This window comes from Eleutherodactylus coqui, chromosome 8 (genome assembly GCF_035609145.1).
Source record: "Eleutherodactylus coqui strain aEleCoq1 chromosome 8, aEleCoq1.hap1, whole genome shotgun sequence".
NCBI classification, from domain to species: Eukaryota; Metazoa; Chordata; class Amphibia; order Anura; family Eleutherodactylidae; genus Eleutherodactylus; species Eleutherodactylus coqui.
In genome coordinates this window covers 172,158,232-172,181,281 of record NC_089844.1, presented here as the reverse complement: position 1 = coordinate 172,181,281, position 23,050 = coordinate 172,158,232, and the positions used below count along the sequence as shown (strand labels likewise).

General features: G+C 49.1%; 1 protein-coding gene across 3 annotated transcripts; it reads right to left on the bottom strand.

Moving 5' to 3' along the window:
* Window positions 1-6,552: 6,552 nt before the first annotated feature.
* Window positions 6,553-22,519, bottom strand: LOC136577190 (up-regulator of cell proliferation-like). 3 transcript variants are annotated; one of them, XM_066576987.1, is made up of 2 exons: window positions 22,452-22,519; window positions 6,553-12,501 (listed from the first exon to the last, which is right to left on the bottom strand). In XM_066576987.1, exon 2 carries the CDS (start codon window positions 12,490-12,492, stop codon window positions 7,783-7,785), a length of 4,710 nt encoding a protein of 1,569 aa, XP_066433084.1. In that variant the 5' UTR covers window positions 12,493-12,501; window positions 22,452-22,519; the 3' UTR covers window positions 6,553-7,782. The 3 variants fall into 3 exon arrangements, with proteins under 3 accessions (XP_066433084.1, XP_066433083.1, XP_066433085.1); XM_066576986.1 differs by having other exon boundaries at window positions 6,553-12,504; window positions 22,452-22,510; XM_066576988.1 differs by lacking the exon at window positions 22,452-22,519 and having other exon boundaries at window positions 6,553-11,871; window positions 12,003-12,130.
* Window positions 22,520-23,050: the final 531 nt, after the last annotated feature.

Here is a 23,050-nt window from a genome sequence, read left to right as displayed (position 1 = left end):
TCTTATAGCTGAGTCTCTTGGATCCTCCTTTCCATATAAACTGAAGTATTTGACTGCGTACTTTATCGAAGAAGTCTTTTGGGGGGTTGCATGGTGCAGTTTGGAAAACATACAGTAACCTGGGGAGGATGTCCATCTTAATCGCACCCATTCTGCCGAACCATGATAATGGTGCTCCTACCCAGCTTTCTAGGTCCCTTTTAAGGGTCAACAAGAGTGGTTTGTAGTTTAATTCGTATAGTCTGGATGGATCAGCTGGGATCAGGATCCCCAAGTATTTAAAGGAGTCCTGTTTCCAGGAAAATGGGAAGGCTGAGGTCAGGTCCTCCACGTCTCGTTGCGGAATAGAGACGTTAAGAATGACAGACTTTTGGGCATTGACCTTGTAGTTGCTAAGTTTACCGAATGTCGTAAATTCTTGTATAATGTTGGGGAGGCCAATGCGAGGGTCAGTAATGTAGACCAGAAGGTCATCCGCGAATAGTGAGATCTTGTGTTCTTCCCTTCCCACCTGCACGCCCCATATGGAGGGGTTGTTTCTTATAGCGTTGGCTAAGGTTTCCATCACTAGGATGTACAAGGTGGGGGACAGGGGGCACCCCTGCCGCGTACCATTTTTAATCACGAAAGGGGGGGGGACAGCCCACCATTGACCCTGACTTGTGCCGAAGGATTATGATATAGGGCCATGATCCAGGAGAGCGCCCTAGGCCCCACTCCCAACTTTGCGAGGGTCGCCTCCATGAATCTCCAACTTATCCTGTCGAACGCTTTTTCAGCGTCGACCGATAATAGACAGAGTGGGTGTCTTTTCCTCCTTGCCCGATCAATTAGAGACAGGGTCTTGGTGGAGTTGTCCCTTGCCTCCCTCCCCGGGACGAAGCCCACCTGGTCCCCGTGTATAAGTCGGGGTACCGAGGGGTTCAGTCTGTTCGCTATGATTTTGGCAAAGATTTTTAGGTCACAGTTGATAAGGGAGATCGGACGGTAGCTAAAGCATGACAGGGGGTCCTTATCTGGCTTAGGTATTAAAATGATGTGTGCCCGAAGGGCCTGGGGGGGGGAACGGGCACCCCCCGGCTACCGCGTTGAAGGCCTGACGTAGTATGTCTGAGAACAGGGCTCCGCAGGTTTTAAAAAACCTTGGGGAGAACCCGTCAGGGCCTGGGCTCTTCCCATTCTTGATTCCCTTTAGGACCTGTGTAAGTTCCTCTGTCTTAAAGTCTCTTTCTAGGTCTGTGGACTCTTCCGAGGAGAGGAATTCGGTCGAGGTATTCCGTAAGTGCGGTTGCGTGTTGGGACTCTGATGTGTCCCTAGCTACGGGGATGTTGTAAATTTTAGAGTAGTATAGGCGGAATTCCTCTGTTATTTCCCTAGGGGAATGTACTCGCCTACCCTCGGAAGAGTTGACAGCATGGATATGAGGGTGGGACGCCCTGGGGTGCAGTGCTCTGGCTAGCCATCGCCCACTTTTATCTCCATATTCATAATAGCCTGCTCTGAGTTTATCTCTCCTACACAGGGCTTTTTGATCTAAGATGTCCAGGATTTTGTGCCTGAGGTCCGATATCTCGGTTTGGAGAATGGCTGTCGGTTGGGCCTTGTTTGAGGTTTCTTTTGTGTTGAGCTCCTTTATTAGTTCGGTGAGACGGGCTGCTTGTTCCTTTTTAATTCTTGCACCGTGCGATATGAATACGCCTCTTACGACGCATTTCAACGCTTCCCATTTTATTGGCGTGGCCGTGGGGTCTGAGTTGTGATCTTGTTTAAAGTTTTCTATTGTTCTTTTAATGTCGTTCATACATGCAGTATCTTTAAGTAAATTGTCATTGAGACGCCATGTGGGGGCCCCCCTCCTCTCTTCCCCCGGGCCCAGGGACGCAAAAATTGGGGAGTGGTCAGACCATAGGAATACGTCTAGGGAGCATTGGGGTGCCCCGTCTAGTAACCCATGTGAGATGAAGATATAGTCTATCCTGCTATACGAGTTGTGTACCATGGAATGAAAGCTGTAATCTCGCTTACCCGGGTGGAGGATGCGCCACAGGTCAATCAGGTTCAAACTCACGAGCAAGCGCTGGACTCTACGGATGACCGCCCTCGTGAGAGCCGAACGTCCCGATGAGGAGTCCAGACGGGGGTCCATACACATATTAAAGTCTCCGCCTACGACGATCGGGGTCCCACCCGCGAAGTCCGAGAGTTCCCGGAGAGCTCTGGAAGCAAACCCCACCTGGCCTTGGTTAGGAAAGTACATGTTAGCCAATGTGAGTATCTTATTAGAGATGGATATTTTTTAAAAGATGTATCTCCCATCCTCATCTACTTCTTGCGCCAGGATCACCGGGGCCAGTGATTTATGGAAGGCTATAGAGACTCCACAGGATTTACTCTCCGGGTGAGTGGAATGATACCAAACGTGGTAGAATTTGTTTTTGCCGCAGTCCGGGGGACTGTTGCGGGGAAAATGCGTCTCTTGGAACATTGCTACCATGACCTTTTTCCTGTGGAGCCTGTACAGCACCTGGTTGCGCTTGTTAGGGCCGTTAAGCCCTTTAGCGTTAAAGGAGCAAAATGTCAGACGGGCCATCGGGTCACGTGGTAAGGAGGTAGTGACAGCCAGCAAGTCTCCTGGGGTGATCCCGTTCTCTGGGGGGTGTTCTGGGTCGGGAGGACACACAAGAGGGTAAACGGGGGAGGGGAAATGGGGATAACATGTATTTGCATATACATCTTAAACTATTCAACGACTAATCAATGACTAACGTCTCTGCGGCAGTAACCTGCTGCGGTCCCTAGTGGGGAGGCGGCCGAGTCGGGTCGAGTCCTCTAGGCGCAGCTCCTCCTCCCCACGGCGACCAAAATTGGTAAACAACTGTATGGTGGGCATCCAAACCTTGGCACTGTATTCAGTAAGAGGAAAAGGAAGGCAGAAGGGGGCGGGAGCAGATGGGGAGAGGACAACAAGGAGGGAGAGAAGAGGAAAGGGAAGGAAAGAGAGAGAAAGAGAGAGAAAGAGAGAGAAAGAGAGAGAGAGAGAAGAAAAAAAAAAAAAAGAAGAAGGGGGGGGAGGCCGGAGACGCAAGGGTTATAGATGGGCGCGTCAGCAGCAAGTGGTGCTATGGGTAGGAGGGATCTGATGTCCCTATTGGGTACACCGGGAGGCTCAGCAGTTTAAAGTCCCGCTATGAGGAGAGGGTCCGATATCTCGGGTTCAGAGTAAAGTGTTCTCTTGGATAGAGTTCCGTTCTTGTAGTTGTGGCGTGCCGGCTCCCAGGGGTTTGGCGTTCTGGTAGGGGGTCTTAGGGTCGGGGTCTCCATGGGTGTTTCCTGTTTGTCTTACGTGAGGGGTGGCAACGAATTGTGTTTTCTTTTGTGGTTTAAGTGGTTTCCAGGATAGGAAGAGACTCACTCATATCCGTCAGTCCTTCCGATTTTCAGGGGGCGGAGTCTCGTGGTGGTGGAGCTCTGCCGTTGTTACTTTGTCTCCTCCGTCCCGCTTGCACTGTTTGCCATTGGCTTCTGGGTGGGTTCAGTGTCTGGGCACTTGTTTTCTGCCATTCCGGAAGCGAGACCATTGGAAGTCTAAGAGCTGTGAGAAAATTGGGGAGGTCTCCTAGGGATCTGAAGATGGCTGTCCCGTTGCCCGCCCCGGCCACAAGTTGGAACGGATAGCCCCAGCGATACGGGATTCCCTTTTCCTTCAAGGCTGCTAAGAGGGGCCGGAGTGCACGGCGTTGTTGTAGTGTTCTCCTCGAAAGGTCGGGCAGGACCAGCAGGTCTTTGTCTCTGACTCTTATCGGGCCTTTGGTTCTTATCTGGCGCAGGATCTCCTCCTTCTCCTTGTAGAAGTGAATCCTGCAAACCACATCTCGCGGCCTTTCCGGGTCTGTTTGTCTGGGACCCAGGGCTCTGTGTATTCTGTCTATCTCGATTGGGGTGCCTGGGGGTCTGTTTAGTAGGTCTCCAAAGCACTTTTGTGCCCAGGTCTCGAGGTGTCTATTGTCTATCTCTTCGCTTAAGCCTCTAATCCTCAGATTGTTACGTCTGTGGCGATTCTCGATGTCGTCCAGGTGGGTTGCGAGCTCTGAGATCTGGCTAGCATGTTCGCTCAAGATATCATGGTGTTCATTCACGTGTTGAAGTAGCTGTTCTTGTGTTTCCTCTGTTTCTCTGACTCGGTTTTCCATCTGTTGGATTTCTCTTTGTATTGACTTGAGCGCCGATTTTTGTGACGAAGCAAATTGGGTGAAGAGACGATCAAGGTCTCCCTTGGTTGGGATCGATCTAAGGTGTTCCTTCCAGTCCCAGTTATCAGAGGAAGGTTCTGTAAGATGTATCAGAGACTCGCTTTCTGGCTGCCCGCTGGTCATTATGTTAGATCTCCTGTCTGCCTTGTGCGCACCCTTCAAGGGGTTTGTTATGTCGGCATATGTTGGGTGCTTTCCTCTGTGGTCCCCGTTATGAGGTGTCCTTTCTTGTAGCGCTTCCCTGCGCTGTGGGGGTGTTCTGGAGGGCAGGGGGGTGAGGTGGGCAATATGGGCAGTGTGTGGCTGTTCCCTTCTGTTGCTGGGACGGGTGCCTGTGCTTGTTACACTGCTGTTGCCTCCCCAGGTTACAGGTGAAGGCCTGGGGGAAGCTGCCCATTCTTCGTCTCCCTCTGCGGGGAGTTCATGAGCTGTATATTGGGCCTGTGACTGTTTCTGTCTCTCCCCCCCTCCCCCTGGGTGCAACTCCGGGGTCCCGGGGCCTGGGCTGGTCTCCCTGGGAGAGGAAGGGTACTTCCGGCCTCCCCCCTTGCGCCTGGTGACTCACCGGGTGTTTCCTGGCTGCCGGTGTCACTCGCTGCAGCTCTCTGCAGCGTCACGCCCCCTTTGCCCTCCACTTCCGGTCCGGTGTGTTCACAAGATGGCGGCCGGGCTCGCACTTCCGGCAAGATTCTCCGGCGTCGCGGCACTGGCGATGGCGTCCTGCTGGACCCTGTGGGTGGTGAGTCAGGTGTCTGCAGTGACGGAGAGCCGGTGTGTCTCGTTGCGCTGTCGGGAGGGTCCTCGGCTGCTGCGGATGTCTGTGGTCGCGGCGCCGCTCCGTCCGGCGCCCTCTTGTCGCTGCTGGGATCTTCCGTTCTGCCAGGCTGGGGCTTTACGGGCGTGGGGAGCTTCGGTCCACTGGCTCTGTCTGGGGGTCCGTCCTCGCGATCCGGTTCTGCGTCTTCTGCTCGGCGTTGGCTCTCACCCCTCTCTACCGTCCGCTCTGCAGGGGGCCGTTTCCCGCCTTCACCTTCCCGCTCGCGGCGGTCACCGCTGGCGGACATGTACCGGTCCAGGGGCCGGAATCCTCTTCTCTGCTTCTCCCGAGGCTCGCACCTCTCCTTCTCCTCACCATGGTGTGCTTCTGGGTGCGTTTGAGGTGGGTTGGATGCCTTTTTTGGTGTATTTTCGGCCGTGGGGGAGACGGAGCTAAGGTACAGCATGACTTAACTCTCCATCGGCTAGGCCACGCCCCCATTATTGCAATTTTAACGTATTGATTTTTTTTTTTTATTGTGTATACCGATATGTTGATTTAGTAAAATATATTTAGGATAGTTTGTGTTATTTCATAGTCTTATGAGATTGTTAATTGGTCTAATAAGAACTCATGATCATTTTGAGTGAAAACAGTGTTTAAGGAACTACACCATAACCAAATTTTTAATGAGATGATTATATTTACCATATTTTGCCATTGAGCACAGATGGCGATTGCCTGTCCATCCATTTCATCAATATTGTCTTACGGGCAATAAAAAGTGTTTCATGAAGTAATTTTGATAATATGGCAATGTTATGAGAAGTGATAATAATTGTGCCCATACAATGTGGGATTTTTCCAGAAGAATGGTTGGTATGAATAAACATTCCCTTTTCCCTGCACTGGTTATTAAAGGCGTAGTCTGGGGAGAAAAAATGAAACTGAAATGTGTTCAGTGCAGAATAAACACATTGAAAGCAGCAATACTCCCCTCAGGAGCTAGGACTTTATTCTTCTGTCACCATAGCGGTATGCGGACTTGTTTTCTGCAGGACGAGTTGTATTTTTAGTAGTACTATTTAATGTATCATATAATGTACTGAAAAACTTCTAATGGTTTTAGGTGGAATGAAATAGAAAAAAAATCCATAATTGAACCACTGTTTTTGGGGTTTTGCTTTTAGGGTGTTCACTTTGGTTACACAATAATGGTGTCTTAGGCCCAATGCACATGGGCGTATTTGCATTGCGGAATCTGGAGTGGGCATCTGCCTCCAGATTCTGCAGCAACTACTGCTCATAAACATGCTATAGAAAAAAAAACAAACCGCTTTCCCATGTCGATTTTCAGCTCGCAGAAGGAAAAATCGCAGCATGTTCTATTTCAGCGTGGATTCCATGCAGACGATTCACAGCCCGCCCACAGTTAACACTGCGAATGGCCATAATCATGGCATAATCTGTACTGCGCATGTGTTCTGGCCAGCACATCCGCAGCACAGATAAGACGACAGCAGACAGGTACGCGCGGGGGGGGGGGGGGGGGGGGCACCGGCCGGGCACAGGGTCGGATTTCATTGCGGGATCTGACCCAGTCGTGTGCATTTGGCCTTAATGAAAGATTTTTCTAGACTTGACAGTCTCAAAATTCTGGACCTGATTATGGTGGACGATATCCAAGATATACATACAAATTTTTATATTTTATATATAATGATCTAAGCCTTGTTGTTTTTTTATGACACTGTATGTTGTTCCTTGAAGAGCCAGTATTTGCGGATGGAATGAGTTGGACTGACTCATGTTTTTGGACTACTTAATTGTAAATGTGTTATATGATTTACTGTTTGACTATTTGAGGACTTTGTTCCCTGTTCTTCTGATATCACTGATTATAAAAAAAACTCTATCCATAAGTTTGCCAATTGATCCTTTTGGAAACACTGTACTTTTAGTTCCCAATTTGACCCTTACCTCCCTTTATACAATCAGGGTCTCCCTTTTCTGGGTGGGTGCCCAACACTGTTAGTTATAGACTTAAGGCTTATGGCCTGAAGGGCTTCTATCCCACCACCCTCTTTTTGTTGAATTGCATATTTTATATACAATAAAGGTTATGTTTTAATTTCTTATAAATAAAATGGGCTTTTTGTCTTTGAATTAATATGTTCACAATGAAGAAAAAATGATATGCTAACTTGATTGTGCAGGTCAGTACAAATACTTTAAAAAAATAAATAAAAGAACCCTCAGCTCCCGAGCCCCCACTCCATACACCACCCTCAATCGGCCACTGTATATTTACATCAGGTGGTTCTTATGGAGTTAAAGGGGTTGTACTACAACAGCAAGCTATGCCCTATATGCGGTGAGGAGACTGAATAGAGAGCTGGTCATGCAAGCACACTAGTGCTTCATTTACTTTGAATAGGACTGCAGAGATACCCACACAGCACCCCCCCTCTAGGGTATTTCTGTCAGCCCCATTGAAATTAATTGAGCACTAATTGATGTCACTGTGGGGGGGGGGGGGAGAAGTGACACAGGAGTCCCATTCTCAAGATCAGCAGGGGTCTCAGCAGTGAGAACCCAACCAATCAGCAAGTTATTCCCTATCTTGTGTATAGGGAATAAATTGTAATTGTGGTACAACCCCTTTAAGGCCCACTGACTCCTCATTGAATCTTATGAGGAAATGCACAATGTATGGCCATTAAGATATAGAAGTCTTTAAGCATCCTTCTGATTTTAGATCATAAGATCTGAACTTATTTTACACGGAATGATTCCTTCAGGCTTTCAAGAGCTTGATCCTTGCTTATGTCATACCAGTCTTTGGGTAGACTTGCAGGCTTTGCATTGTATTCTTTTGCAAACTGGACATTAAACTCTTTAAAGATAAATTTCCAATAGTCGGAGGCATTGATGCTGGGATCAGGTTGGATCATCCAGTCTGGGTAAAAGTCCCGATAACCCTTATAGGGATGAAACTTCCAATCAGTATCTGAGTTTCTAAATGACTTCTCGGTAACAACATCTGTAGAACATAGTGAGGAACACAGCACATTAGTGTCCACATATCTGTATCTGCCGAGACCCTGAGGACGATGGATGGTAGCAAAGTGCTCAGTGTGCTCCGAACATCCAGCCTCACAAGGAACTTTACAAAATGGACATTGCTTCCCACATCCAATCACTTTCTTAAACAATTCTTCTTCTGGTTTTAAGATCACCATTGCAAGAACAGACTCGATGGTTGAAAGTCTCATTTCTGACAGGATGTCTTCTCCAAGGTCAGAGAGGAAGGACTCAACATCAGCAGCAAACAGAGTGACAGATGCAAAATTCTGAAAAGTTATCACTTTGACATCCTCCTGTGATATAACTAAGTCCTTGTGCAGCACCTTGCAGACATTTCTGAGGAATTCTGAGACATCTACACTCTCTTGTATCTGCACGTTTTGAAGAATGTTTCGTAATTTCTGGAAAATGGATAGGATTATATTTGATTGTAGTGATTGCAAACCTTTGGGGTCTTCATATTGCTCTTTAACAAAGTCTAAGATGCATTCTTTGACAAAACACTCATAGTTATTGATATACTTGACATAGTGTTCAAAGGAATGGTCTTCAAGAAGCTTACATTGCACCCGCATTTGAAAGAAAGAGCGGCTCATGTATTTCATGTTGTCATTTCCTTTCAGTATATCGTTGACCATCTCCTGTCCAAGATGATGGTAGACATACTGCACTATGGCTGGTTTCAGGCACAGTTCACAAAAATGTTTGGCTCTAGTCTTGCTTTCGTCTTTCTCCTGGAATACAGCTTTGAAAACAGAAAAATATTCAGATCTTAAGGCTTCTAGCTGTAAGTATGGGTCATTTACTTTTACAAAATTGTCATGCATTTTTTGAAATTTTGGGGCAGCCTTGCCTAGAAGTAGAAGCTTGACTTCCAGCTCAAAATGGTCTGTGGTGTGCAGGTTCTTTGCGTCTTTCTGTTGTAGCCTATCATTGACCATTTTAAGTAATTCTAAACAAAATGTATGATGGTAATTCTCATTCATCTTCAAGTGTTGGTCGATGTATCTCAAACCATTGTCTATCAAGTCTTCTGCTAGCTGCTTTGATTTAAAACTGTAATCTTCTTTATAGAAATCTTTTACACCTACAGCTTTGTACCAGATTTTGTCTTGACATTGTTTGTACCATTTCAGATCAAAGTGTTCATCTCGCACTTTGTAAGTTGCATCTGTGAATTCATAAAGCGTCTTTATATGTAGTAATTTCTCATTGACAGCACCTGACTTGTGGCTCATCTCCGTCCGAAGCTGCTGAAGGATGATTTGGTCAATGTCTTGCTTTACTATGGATTTGACCTGAAGGCTTGTTATCGTATCATCCCACATGGTGTTAAATTCTACTTCAAGCTCCTGAACATCCATTTTTTGAGTTCTGTCCCTGCATGAGCAGAGAAGCAATGTCACTTTTTCTTCTATTTTTGAGATGTAACCATCCTTCAAACTTTCTATCTGACGTTTTGCTTTTTGGATACGAAGGGCCTCTCTGCACTTGTTGATTACTTCTTCCTTAAGTACTTTCTTAAGTCTCTCTATACTTTTAAAAAAGTCTTCTCGATATTTTTCTACAAGATGTGCATTTTCCAGTTCAGAATCAAAATAGGTTTCCAGTAAATGGTGCATTCTCTTCTCCTCTGTGCTCAGTATTTCTGAGGTTGACATCATTATATCACTTAATCTCTCCATTGTTAGATTTTCTGCTGGCTCATTCCTTATTGATATCAACAACTTGGTCATCCAGTTATAGAGCTCTTTTCGGAAGATCCACTCTAGTTGTGAATATTTTATTGACAGCTGGTCATAGGCATCTGCTATCAGACTGTTTCGAAAACTGAATATAAATTTTTCATGTTTCACAGCATTCCATAAGCTTTTCAACCATTCAAGAAAATCTGGGATGCTTTGTGGCTTCTGTTGTTTCCTTCCCAGAAACTCAAGCAAATATTTTTTAAGTAAAAGAACTCCCTCACTGTAGCCAGTGTTTATCGGAGCCATGGGGGGAATGCCATACCAAAGACCAGAAATGTACCATGTGTGTTCATTGAGATCGTAATTCATGATATCGCTAAAGGTCGTTATTCCTTCCAATTTTTCCATTTTTGCTGCAGCTTTTGTCATCTGATTCAAGTGCTCTAAGAGTTTCTTCCTATCTCTTGTACCCCTAGAATGAGCAGACACATCACTCACATTCTGATGAACAAACTGACAGTTGGGTTTCTTTCCAATTTCGTTCATCCTCAGAAATGCATGGACAACAACCTGTAAGATATCCTTCATTTCAGATGAGTTTTCCATGGATATGTTAATGATGGTGACATCACTCAACCCAACCACAAGTGTGGCCAATTCATGGTCATGTTCATAACTGTCATCAAGAGAAGCCAACTCAGGAGCGTTCAACCCTTCAGTGTCAATCACCAGAAGAAATTCACAGCCTAGTTCTTCCTGGAAGTTCTCCTTCACTTTAATAAGAGTCATGAAGGCTCCTCGTGTGCATCGTCCACTGGCCACCGGGAACTGCAGACCAAACATGGTGTTCAGAAGAGTGGACTTCCCCGTACTCTGCACTCCCAGCACAGTTATCACTCTCATTCTACATTTTCCTCCAGTCTTCTTATCCAGCTCAGTCAGGACATCAGTTATCCACTGTAAGGGAATATTGGAGGCATCTCCATCCATCAGCTCCAATGGGAATCTATCCAACAGGAGATTGGCAGCTAATCCGGGGAGTTTGCTGAATTTTTGCCCAATTTCTTCACGTTTCGTTTTAAAAAATTGTGCCTCATGCATCTGCCCCAGTTCACGTAAGAAATGTTCTAATCCGAGCGAGCTCTCAGACATTTTCTGATCAATTTGTTTCAGTACCAACATGCTGGTAGAATTTTTAAAATACTCAGCCTGTAACTCCTTGAGGTTTGATCTAGTAATATCATCAAGAAATATTTTCATCCACTTCAAGAAATAAAGTTTCTCAACATGAGGGAGGTCTGTGAGCGCAAATAGAAACTTCTTCATATCTCCCTGAAGTTCTCGTTGGCATTGTTGTCTACGTAACTCCACAATTTGTCCCTGCAGCTCCGACTTGTAAGTCTCCCCACTAATATCACCCTGTTGCCTCATTCTACATAATTCTTTTTCATTTTTTGTAATCTTTTTCCACAGATCCCCTTGCAGGACCATGGTTTGTTTCTTATACTGCGATATGTCTATGATTTGACTAGTGATTTTCTTGGCTAGTTTCTTGGCTCTCTGGCACTCTTCCACATCCTCATCTACAAAGATTCCAAGTTCATTAGCCATGTCCCCAACTTCCTCTAATGTCTTAGATGTATGAGAAGCCTTGGACAAACTTCTTATAAGGTTTTGTATCTCTTTCACAATTTTGGCTTCATTCATCTTTGAATCTTTCACCAGGATGTGTTTACTGCTCAACTTTAGAGATGTCACTAACTTGCGTATCGATTTTTTGGTTTCCTCCTGACAATGTTTGTCATCAGGTACAGCAATAATAAAGTAAAAGTTTGAATTGTCTGATACCAAACGCTCCAACATTCTCCATTGTTTTTCTTGTAGCCCTTCTGAGAAAATGAAAAAAGCAGAAGAGACCTTGGTCATCAAACTGAACGGCTTCTGATTAAATTCTAGGTCTCCACGTAGATTCATAACAGCTATGGGCTCATGGAAAGTATTAGAGCTTTGACTTCCACCAGGAAAGTACCAGAAGAGTTCCAGAAGTCCTTCTGAGATTGTTTTAGGTTGATAACCACATTCAATATCCTGGTGAACAAAAAAGTTATGATGAGTGTAGGATGGACTGAGAACATAGTTGAGGATTTTAGATTTTGAGAGACTACAGTCGCCTAATCTGACAAACGAGAAGATCGGCATGGAAATGTTCACAAGGTTACCTTCTCCAAATCCTTTAGCAATTAGCAATGATGTTGGTCTCCACTTCTTTAATATCTCTCTCATGGCCCATAGCAAACAGGTACATGGCTTGTTCTCATAGGCTGGAAGCAGGAGAGGAACCGCAAATTGGCACATGGACATTTTTGAGAAAATGAATTGTTGTAGAAAGCTGTCAGAAGAATGCAGAAGAGCACATAGAACATCCAGAGGATGAACAGAATTTAAGGAAATTCTAGGTGACATCTCAGTGGTTCCAAACAGATCATTTTTTGTGCTGAAGCCGCTTATGTTGACATCTTCATGCTCATCCACCATGGTAAGTCGGGCAGTTTCATCCAGTGCAATGAGTTTTCTGAGAAAGTTCCATGGTAGTGAAGTTTGAGCAGCAGATTCACGCCCATTTTCCTTCGCGATACACATCACGTGTTCCAGACTGAGCTTGGAGCTTTGGTACTCCTCCAGCTGGAGCTTAGACAATAGGGACTCCATTAGTTTTCCCTACTTAAAAAAATGAAGAAATCTTAGAATGAAATTTTTCTATCTACATCTACTAGATTTATACTAAAATATAAAGAATCTTAGTTGTGCAAAGTAAAGCAGGGTTCTCATATGCCTGGCAGTCAAGCTTTTTTTTTCTCTTCTGGAGTTGTAGTAAAACACCAGCTAGGGAAACTGATGCCCAAACCGATCTAATAGTTACCAGACAGTTCAAGGCATCTGGCACATCAGTTTTGTTTCTGGAAACTTTCTGGCACCAGACAGAAAAAACACTGTATGTAGTATTTTTCTGTCCGACTATAAATGCCAGGCCTCAGCAGAAAGTACACAGGCATCAGTTATGTTGGTCTGCAGTGTGAAAACACTGGCCAAACACAACCAATGCATGTAAACCCAGCCTAAGGAGTCAAACTTATACATTGCAGCATTCATTTCTGTCTATAGTTCCAAAATAAAGCAATGTTACATTTACAAACAGAAAGTTAATTGTATATGTGTTCCCCGATTTACATAGGTATAAGTGTGCAGATGATGATACAGCCTGTATAGTTTGGGTATTCCCTTGCATCTGCTGGGAACTGAGCCCACACCACCAGGAGACAGCACCCTTATCACAAGGGCTTCCTCACCTTCTCCTGCATTGCTAAGCAGCACCCTGAGGACCTCTCTTGACATATTTGATTTAGTAAATGGTTATATTCTATATTGATATGTTCCTCTGCTATTCTTCCTGGAAATGTATGAATAGATTGACGACTGTGCAATATCATTTACCTTGTGATGCTACAATGATTGGAAAGTGTTAAACTATATAGCAATTTCATCCTACTGACAAGGAGAATGGCATCACTCAGTTGTCAATTTATTAATACATTCCCAGGAGGAATGAAGACCGTTTTACACACAAAGATGATCGCTCAAAAGATGGCTTTTGAGTGATCGTTATGCATAAACTATTAATTGGTACTAATGCCCATTAGTATCACTTAGTAGCGTGTGAGCCGCTGGGAGCTATATTCAGAGAACAGCGGGTGGTCTGTTCTCTGAATACATTCCTCTTGTTCTGCTGTGGGGCTGACAGCTGATAGAATGCAATCAGCTGTAATCAGCGCTCCCCGGGCAGAACACAGCGTGCGATCCGTCATATCATCTGTTCTGCCAAACGATGGATTTCATGCAGAACTGAAAATCATCATTCGGCAGAAAAGTGAAAGATGGGCACACATTTACACACAATGATTATTGCTCAAAAGATGGATTTTGAGTGAATTTTGAGCAATAATCGTTGCGTCTAAATGGGCCTTAACAGAGGAGTGTTATAATACAGAGTTCTAACAGAAATGTTTCATTGGTTAAACACTTAACATATTGTTTAATTTCCCTCATATTCCCCCACATGTCTATGGAGGGATTTGGATTCTGTCTCAGAATAACGAAGCTCCAACGCTATAAAATACTAGGGCATGTTCTGATGGCTTAATGTGTCTCGGATTTCTGCTACCGATTTGCATTTACAGATGCCACAGATCCGCATGTGGAATACTTTATAACCCCGTGTGGATTTTCCAACGTGGCATCCAGACAGGTCACTTTTTTCACAAATCAAATCCTCATATAGAAAAATCTGTGCTGTGTGAACTGCAGGGAGAATCCCCATTCACATGCATGCGAAGTGGATTTAAAGGGGTTTTGTCATTAAAATAACACTTCGTCCCCCAGCTGGCCCTGCCTAAAATAATAAATGAGGGTATACACACCTCTCCTAGGGTCGCAGCTAACAGCCATTGCTGGCATCGGCGGTGACTTACAGATAGACGGACCGGGCAGAAACTTGTGACTGCGGCGACCAACTAGAAGCCACAGCATCACAGTTGGCGCTCCTGGCATCAGTGCTCCTGGCCACCATTATATCAGGAGTTTGGCACATGACGCTGCAGCCTCTGATTGGCCACAGCGGTCAGGAGCATCCGCCTGGCCCGTCCACCAGAAAGCCACCGCCGATGCCAATACCGGTTGTCAGTTTTATCCCAGGGCCCAAAGAAAGGCGAGCAGACCTTGGTTTGTTATTTTAAGCAGGACCAAGTGGGCGAATGGAGGTTTGTTTTAATGACAAAACCCCTTTAACATGGAATCTGTGTCTCCATGTCATTTTCCACTGTATGAACAAGGTCTTAGGAATTCAATCTGTATCATCCTCACAAAGATGTCCGGTCTTATAATTGCATTCCCGGTAAAGTAAACTACTGCAATTAATACAAGTGACACCATGATTATACACACACGTACAGATGATGTGTGCGCATAGCACATTTACAGAGGGCATTGGTATATCTCATTAATGTGCCATCTATCAGGACATGCTGGGAGTTGTAGTTCACAAGGGTAGGACATCACTGGGTTAGAGGCTGAGTACAGTAACCAGTAAGAGGGAGATTGTTATCCTGCTGTATAGAGCTCTAGTGAGAACACATCTGGAAAACAAAGATCAATTCTGGAGACCTACAGAAAAAGATAGGGATGACATAGACAAAGTCCAAAAATAGCTATAAAAATAGTGAAAGGACTCAAGAACAAAACCTATCAGCAAAGCCGTAAAGAGCTTAATTTTTATAGCCTGGATGGTGTAAGGGGGAAGGCGGCAAGACAGAGACCTCTGGATGCGCTATAGATGGTGGAAAGGGGAGGGCGGCATGGCGGAGACCTCTGGATGCGCTATCGATGGTGGAAGGGCGGCATGACGGAGACCTCTGGATGCGCTACAGATGGTGGAAGGCGGCATGGCGGAGACCTCTGGATGCGCTATAGATGGTGGAAGGGCGGCATGACGAAGACCTCTGGATGCGCTACAGATGGTGGAAGGGGGAGGGCGGCATGGCGGAGACCTCTGGATGCGCTATAGATGGTGGAAGGGCGGCATGACGGAGACCTCTGGATGCGCTACAGATGGTGGAAGGGGGAGGGCGGCATGACTGAGACCTCTGGATGCGCTATAGATGGTGGAAGGGTGGCATGACGGAGACCTCTGGATGCGCTATAGATGGTGGAAAGGGGAGGGCGGCATGGCGGAGACCTCTGGATGCGCTATAGATGGTGGAAGGGCGGCATGACGGAGACCTCTGGATGCGCTACAGATGGTGGAAGGGGGAGGGCGGCATGGCGGAGACCTCTGGATGCGCTATAGATGGTGGAAGGGCGGCATGACGAAGACCTCTGGATGTGCTACAGATGGTGGAAGGGCGGCATGACGAAGACCTCTGGATGCGCTACAGATGGTGGAAGGGGGGAGGGCGGCATGGCGGAGACCTCTGGATGCGCTATAGATGGTGGAAGGGCGGCATGACGGAGACCTCTGGATGCTCTACAGATGGTGGAAGGGCGAGGGCGGCATGGCGGAGACCTCTGGATGCGCTACAGATGGTGGAAGGGCGGCATGACGGAGACCTCTGGATGCGCTACAGATGGTGGAAGGGCGGCATGACGGAGACCTCTGGATGCGCTATAGATGGTGGAAGGGCGAGGGCGGCATGGCGGAGACCTCTGGATGCGCTACAGATGGTGGAAGGGCGGCATGACGGAGACCTCTGGATGCGCTACAGATGGTGGAAGGGCGGCATGACGGAGACCTCTGGATGCGCTACAGATGGTGGAAGGGCGGCATGACGGAGACCTCTGGATGCGCTACAGATGGTGGAAGGGCGGCATGACGGAGACCTCTGGATGCGCTACAGATGGTGGAAGGGCGGCATGACGGAGACCTCTGGATGCGCTACAGATGGTGGAAGGGGGAGGGCGGCATGGCGGAGACCTCTGGATGCGCTCTAGATGGGGAAGGGCGGCATGACGGAGCCCTCTGGAAGCGCTACAGATGGTGGAAGGGGGAGGGCGGCATGGCGGAGACCTCTGGATGCGCTACAGATGGTGGAAGGGGGAAGGCGGCATGACGGAGCCCTCTGGATGCGCTACAGATGGTGGAAGGGGGAGGGCGGCATGACAGAGACCTCTGCATGCGCTATGGATGGTGGAAGGGAGAGGACGTCATATGGAAGACCATCGTATGCGCTATAGATGGTAGAAGGGGGGGACATGACGGAGCCCTCTGTATGCGCTATAGATGGCAGGAGGGGGGGGGACATGACAGACCTCTGCATGCGCTATCGATGGCAAAAGGGAGAGGGGGAGGGACATGACGGAGCCCTCTGCATGCGCTGTCGCTGGCAAAAGGGAGAAGGGGAGGGCATGACAGACCTCTGCATGCGCTATCGATGGCAAAAGGGAGAAGGGGAGGGCATGACGGAGCCCTCTGCATGCGCTGTCGCTGGCAAAAGGAGAAGGGGAGGGCATGACGGAGCCCTCTGTATGCGCTGTCGCTGGCAAAAGGGAGAAGGGGAGGGCATGACGGAGCCCTCTGCATGCGCTGTCGCTGGCAAAAGGGAGAAGGGGAGGGCATGACGGAGCCCTCTGCATGCGCTGTCGCTGGCAAAAGGGAGAAGGGGAGGGCATGACGGAGCCCTCTGCATGCGCTGTCGCTGGCAAAAGGGAGAAGGGGAGGGCATGACGGAGCCCTCTGCATGCGCTGTCGCTGGCAAAAGGGAGAAGGGGAGGGCATGACGGAGCCCTCTGCATGCGCTGTCGCTGGCAAAAGGGAGAAGGGGAGGGCATGACGGAGCCCTCTGCATGCGCTGTCGCTGGCAAAAGGGAGAAGGGGAGGGCATGACGGAGCCCTCTGCATGCGCTGTCGCTGGCAAAAGGGAGAAGGGGAGGGCATGACAGAGCCCTCTGCATGCGCTGTCGCTGGCAAAAGGGAGAAGGGGAGGGCATGACGGAGCCCTCTGCATGCGCTGTCGCTGGCAAAAGGGAGAAGGGGAGGGCATGACGGAGCCCTCTGCATGCGCTGTCGCTGGCAAAAGGGAGAAGGGGAGGGCATGACGGAGCCCTCTGCATGCGCTGTCGCTGGCAAAAGGGAGAAGGGGAGGGCATGACGGAGCCCTCTGCATGCGCTGTCGCTGGCAAAAGGGAGAAGGGGAGGGCATGACGGAGCCCTCTGCATGCGCTGTCGCTGGCAAAAGGGAGAAGGGGAGGGCATGACGGAGCCCTCTGCATGCGCTGTCGCTGGCAAAAGGGAGAAGGGGGGAAAGCATGACGGAGCCCTCTGCATGCTCTGTCGCTGGCAAAAGGGAGAAGGGGAGGGCATGACGGAGCCCTCTGCATGCTCTGTCGCTGGCAAAAGGGAGAAGGGGAGGGCATGACGGAGCCCTCTGCATGCGCTGTCGCTGGCAAAAGGGAGAAGGGGAGGGCATGACGGAGCCCTCTGCATGCGCTGTCGCTGGCAAAAGGGAGAAGGGGAGGACATGATGGAGACCATTGCATGCGCTGTGGATGGTAGACCGGAGGGGGGAGGAGACATGACAGAGACCTCTGTATGCATTGTAGATGGCAGAAGGGAGGGGGGAGGAGACATGACCGAGACCTCTGTTTGCGCTGTAGATGGCAGAAGGGAGGGGGGAGGAGACATGACCGAGACCTCTGTTTGCGCTGTAGATGGCAGAAGGGAGAGGGGAGGAGACATGACCGAGACCTCTGTTTGCGCTGTAGATGGCAGAAGGGAGGGGGGAGGAGACATGACCGAGACCTCTGTTTGCGCTGTAGATGGCAGAAGGGAGGGGGGAGGAGACATGACCGAGACCTCTGTATGCGCTGTACATGGCAGAAGGGAGGGGGGAGGAGACATGACGGAGACCTCTGTATGCGCTGTAGATGGCAGAAGGGAGAGGGGAGGAGACATGACGGAGACCTCTGTATGCGCTATAGATGGCAGAAAGTGCGACATGCCCGAGACCCCTGTATGCGCTGTAGACGGTAGAACGGGAAGGGGGGGGGAAGACATGACGGAGACCTCTGTATGCGCTATAGACGGTAGAACGGGAAGGGGGAGGACATGACGGAGACCTCTGTATACACTATAGACGGCAGAAGGAAGGGGGGAGGAGACATGACGGAGACCTCTGTATGCGCTGTAGACGGCAGAAGGGGGAGGGGAAGGACATGACGGAGACCTCTGTATGCGCTGTAGACGGCAGAAGGGGGAGGGGAAGGACATGACGGAGACCTCTGTATGCGCTGTAGACGGCAGAAGGGGGAGGGGAAGGACATGACGGAGACCTCTGTATGCGCTGTAGACGGCAGAAGGGGGAGGGGAAGGACATGACGGAGACCTCTGTATGCGCTGTAGACGGCAGAAGGGGGAGGGGGAGGACATGACGGAGACCTCTGTATGCGCTGTAGATGGCAGAAGGGAGGGGGGGAGGAGACATGACGGAGACCTCTTTATGCGCTGTAGATGGCAGAAGGGAGGGGGGAGGAGACATGACGGAGACCTCTGTATGCGCTATAGATGGCAGAAGGGGGAGGGGGAGGACATGACGGAGACCTCTGTATGCGCTGTAGACGGCAGAAGGAAGGGGGGGAGGAGACATGACGGAGACCTCTTTATGCGCTGTAGATGGCAGAAGGGAGGGGGGAGGAGACATGACGGAGACCTCTGTATGCGCTATAGATGGCAGAAAGTGGGACATGCCAGAGACCTCTGTATGCGCTGTAGACGGCAGAAGGAAGGGGGGAGGAGACATGACGGAGACCTCTTTATGCGCTGTAGATGGCAGAAGGGAGGGGGGAGGAGACATGACGGAGACCTCTGTATGCGCTATAGATGGCAGAAAGTGGGACATGCCAGAGACCTCTGTATGCGCTGTAGACGGCAGAAGGAAGGGGGGAGGAGACATGACGGAGACCTCTGTGTGCGCTGTAGACGGCAGAAGGGGGGAGGGGGAGGACATGACGGAGACCTCTGTGTGCGCTGTAGACGGCAGAAGGGGGAGGGGAAGGACATGACGGAGACCTCTGTATGCGCTGTAGACGGCAGAAGGGGGAGGGGAAGGACATGACGGAGACCTCTGTATGCGCTGTAGACGGCAGAAGGGGGAGGGGAAGGACATGACGGAGACCTCTGTATGCGCTGTAGACGGCAGAAGGGGGAGGGGGAGGACATGACGGAGACCTCTGTATGCGCTGTAGATGGCAGAAGGGAGGGGGGGAGGAGACATGACGGAGACCTCTTTATGCGCTGTAGATGGCAGAAGGGAGGGGGGAGGAGACATGACGGAGACCTCTGTATGCGCTATAGATGGCAGAAGGGGGAGGGGGAGGACATGACGGAGACCTCTGTATGCGCTGTAGACGGCAGAAGGAAGGGGGGGAGGAGACATGACGGAGACCTCTTTATGCGCTGTAGATGGCAGAAGGGAGGGGGGAGGAGACATGACGGAGACCTCTGAATGCGCTATAGATGGCAGAAAGTGGGACATGCCAGAGACCTCTGTATGCGCTGTAGACGGCAGAAGGAAGGGGGGAGGAGACATGACGGAGACCTCTTTATGCGCTGTAGATGGCAGAAGGGAGGGGGGAGGAGACATGACGGAGACCTCTGTATGCGCTATAGATGGCAGAAAGTGGGACATGCCAGAGACCTCTGTATGCGCTGTAGACGGCAGAAGGAAGGGGGGAGGAGACATGACGGAGACCTCTGTGTGCGCTGTAGACGGCAGAAGGGGGGAGGGGGAGGACATGACGGAGACCTCTGTGTGCGCTGTAGACGGCAGAAGGGGGAGGGGGAGGACATGACGGAGACCTCTGTGTGCGCTGTAGACGGTAGAAGGGGGGAGGGGGAGGACATGACGGAGACCTCTGTGTGCGCTGTAGACGGTAGAAGGGGGAGGGGGAGGACATGACGGAGACCTCTGTGTGCGCTGTAGACGGTAGAAGGGGGGAGGGGGAGGACATGACGGAGACCTCTGTGTGCGCTGTAGACGGTAGAAGGGGGGAGGGGGAGGACATGACGGAGACCTCTGTGTGCGCTGTAGACGGTAGAAGGGGGGAGGGGGAGGACATGACGGAGACCTCTGTGTGCGCTGTAGACGGTAGAAGGGGGGAGGGGGAGGACATGACGGAGACCTCTGTGTGCGCTGTAGACGGTAGAAGGGGGGAGGGGGAGGACATGACGGAGACCTCTGTGTGCGCTGTAGACGGTAGAAGGGGGGAGGGGGAGGACATGACGGAGACCTCTGTGTGCGCTGTAGACGGTAGAAGGGGGAGGGGGAGGACATGACGGAGACCTCTGTGTGCGCTGTAGACGGTAGAAGGGGAGAGGGGGAGGACATGACGGAGACCTCTGTGTGCGCTGTAGACGGTAGAAGGGGGGAGGGGGAGGACATGACGGAGACCTCTGTGTGCGCTGTAGACGGTAGAAGGGGGAGGACATGACGGAGACCTCTGTGTGCGCTGTAGACAGTAGAAGGGGGAGGGGGAGGACATGACGGAGACCTCTGTGTGCGCTATAGACGGTAGAAGGGGGGAGTGGGGAGGACATGACGGAGACCTCTGTGTGCGCTGTAGACGGTAGAAGGGGGAGGACATGACGGAGACCTCTGTGTGCGCTGTAGACAGTAGAAGGGGGAGGGGGAGGACATGACGGAGACCTCTGTGTGCGCTGTAGACGGTAGAAGGGGGGAGTGGGGAGGACATGACGGAGACCTCTGTGTGCGCTGTAGACGGTAGAAGGGGGAGGGGGAGGACATGACGGAGACCTCTGTGTGCACTGTAGACGGTAGAAGGGGGAGGGGGAGGACATGACGGAGACCTCTGTGTGCGCTATAGACGGTAGAAGGGGGAGTGGGGATGACATGACGGAGACCTCTGTATGCGCTATAGACGGTAGAAGGGGGAGGGGGAGGACATGACGGAGACCTCTGTATGCACTATAGACGGTAGAAGGGGGAGGGGGAGGACATGACGGACACCTCTGTATGCACTATAGACGGTAAAAGAGGGAGGACATGAAGGTGATCTCTGTATGCGCTATAGACGGTAGAAGGGGGAGGGGGAGGACATGACGGAGGCCTCTGTATGCGCTATAGACTGTAGAAGGAAGAGGCGGGGAGATGACAGAGACCTCTGTATGCGCTATAGATAGTAGAAGGGATATGGGGGGGATGTACATGATGGAGACCTCTGTATGTGCTATAGATGGTAGAAGAGAGAGGGGGGACGGAGATCAGTTTATTTTGACAACAAAATTAACAGCAGCTTGCAGCAGAAACATGTTAAACAAGTCTTCAGACCAGAAAGCTTGGAAGATGTTTAAATATCTGCCCCCTAGGGCGTAGCCAGGTAAACCTTACTCCCACCAGGTCAGGCGCTCTTCCTGCAAGGTCCTCACTCCTCAACTCACTGACACACACTTTCTCACTTGGCAGCCTTTTATGCCCCAGTAATGAGTCTAGTTACTCACAGGTGAGCAACTGGAAACCTACCAGGAAGACCTAGACTGGATTTTGTCTTACCCAGTCCAAGTGTCTGGGTGAGATATATACTCCATCCAAAACTCTCCCCATTCCCCACAATAGGTTATAGATGGAAGAAAGGAGAGGGAGAACATGATAGAAACCTTTATATATGTTACAGGAGGAGAGAAGGGAGAGGGGGACATGATGGAAACCTTTATATATATTACAGGAGGCGATAAGGAGAGGGGGACATGATGGAAACCTTTATATATGTTACAGGAGGAGAGAAGAGGGAGGGGGACATGATGGAAACCTTTATATATGTTACAGGAGGAGAGAAGGGAGAGGGGACATGATGAAAACTTTCATATATGTTACAGGAGGACGGAAGGGAGAGGGGGACATGACGGAAACCTTTATATATGCTACAAGAGGAGAGAAAGTAGAAGGGGACATGATGGAAACCTTTATACGTGTTACAGGTAAAATAAGGTTTGGAAAGGAAGTTTTTAATAGGAAGCTAAACACTAGAACAAAAACTAGATAGACCATTTAGTATTTTTAGCTGTCAATCTTGTATGTTTCTATCCCATTCTACATTACTGCAATTACCTGAGGTCTTTACATGAAGTCCCCGTGGATTGTGGACAGCGAGCTCTGTGCTGTGCATTGAGGATCTGCTGTGATGAGAATCAGCCAGACGAGAATCTTCCAGTTATTTTCACTTTCTGTTCTGTCCGGAAGAAGAGCTTCCTCTACTGGTGATATATACTGACCTGGAACAATAGTGTACAGCATATCCTTCAGTATACATCTACTGAGCCGCACCACACTGCTCAGCCACTAGACCTATCACACACAGTCGCCAACTGGACAGAAATCCCTGGACATTCTGTAAAAACAAGGAACTTTTTTCCAGTGTCCGTAAAAAAATAATAGTTGCTTCTGTGATTTGTTTGAGGCTGGTAGTGCTGGAACAGGTCATTATGACTCTGATTTATAGGCATATATCACATATAATCTTTATCATTCGTTGTGGTTTTATATAATGACAGTAAAAATTGTTGGCTGCCTGTAATTTTTGAATAAGTTATCCAGAAGAAAGAAAGAAAACTTCAGGTTAGCAACCCTGCTATCATGTGTGATACAACAGCTCAGCAGAAGGTATCTAATCCTAATATGTGTGTTTCTGTTTGACACTACACTCATTG

Excerpts from the sequence above, each read along its gene's own strand:
- LOC136577190 (XM_066576987.1), bottom strand. The coding sequence starts at position 12,492 with ATGGAGTCCCTATTGTCTAAGCTCCAGCTGGAGGAGTACCAAAGCTCC.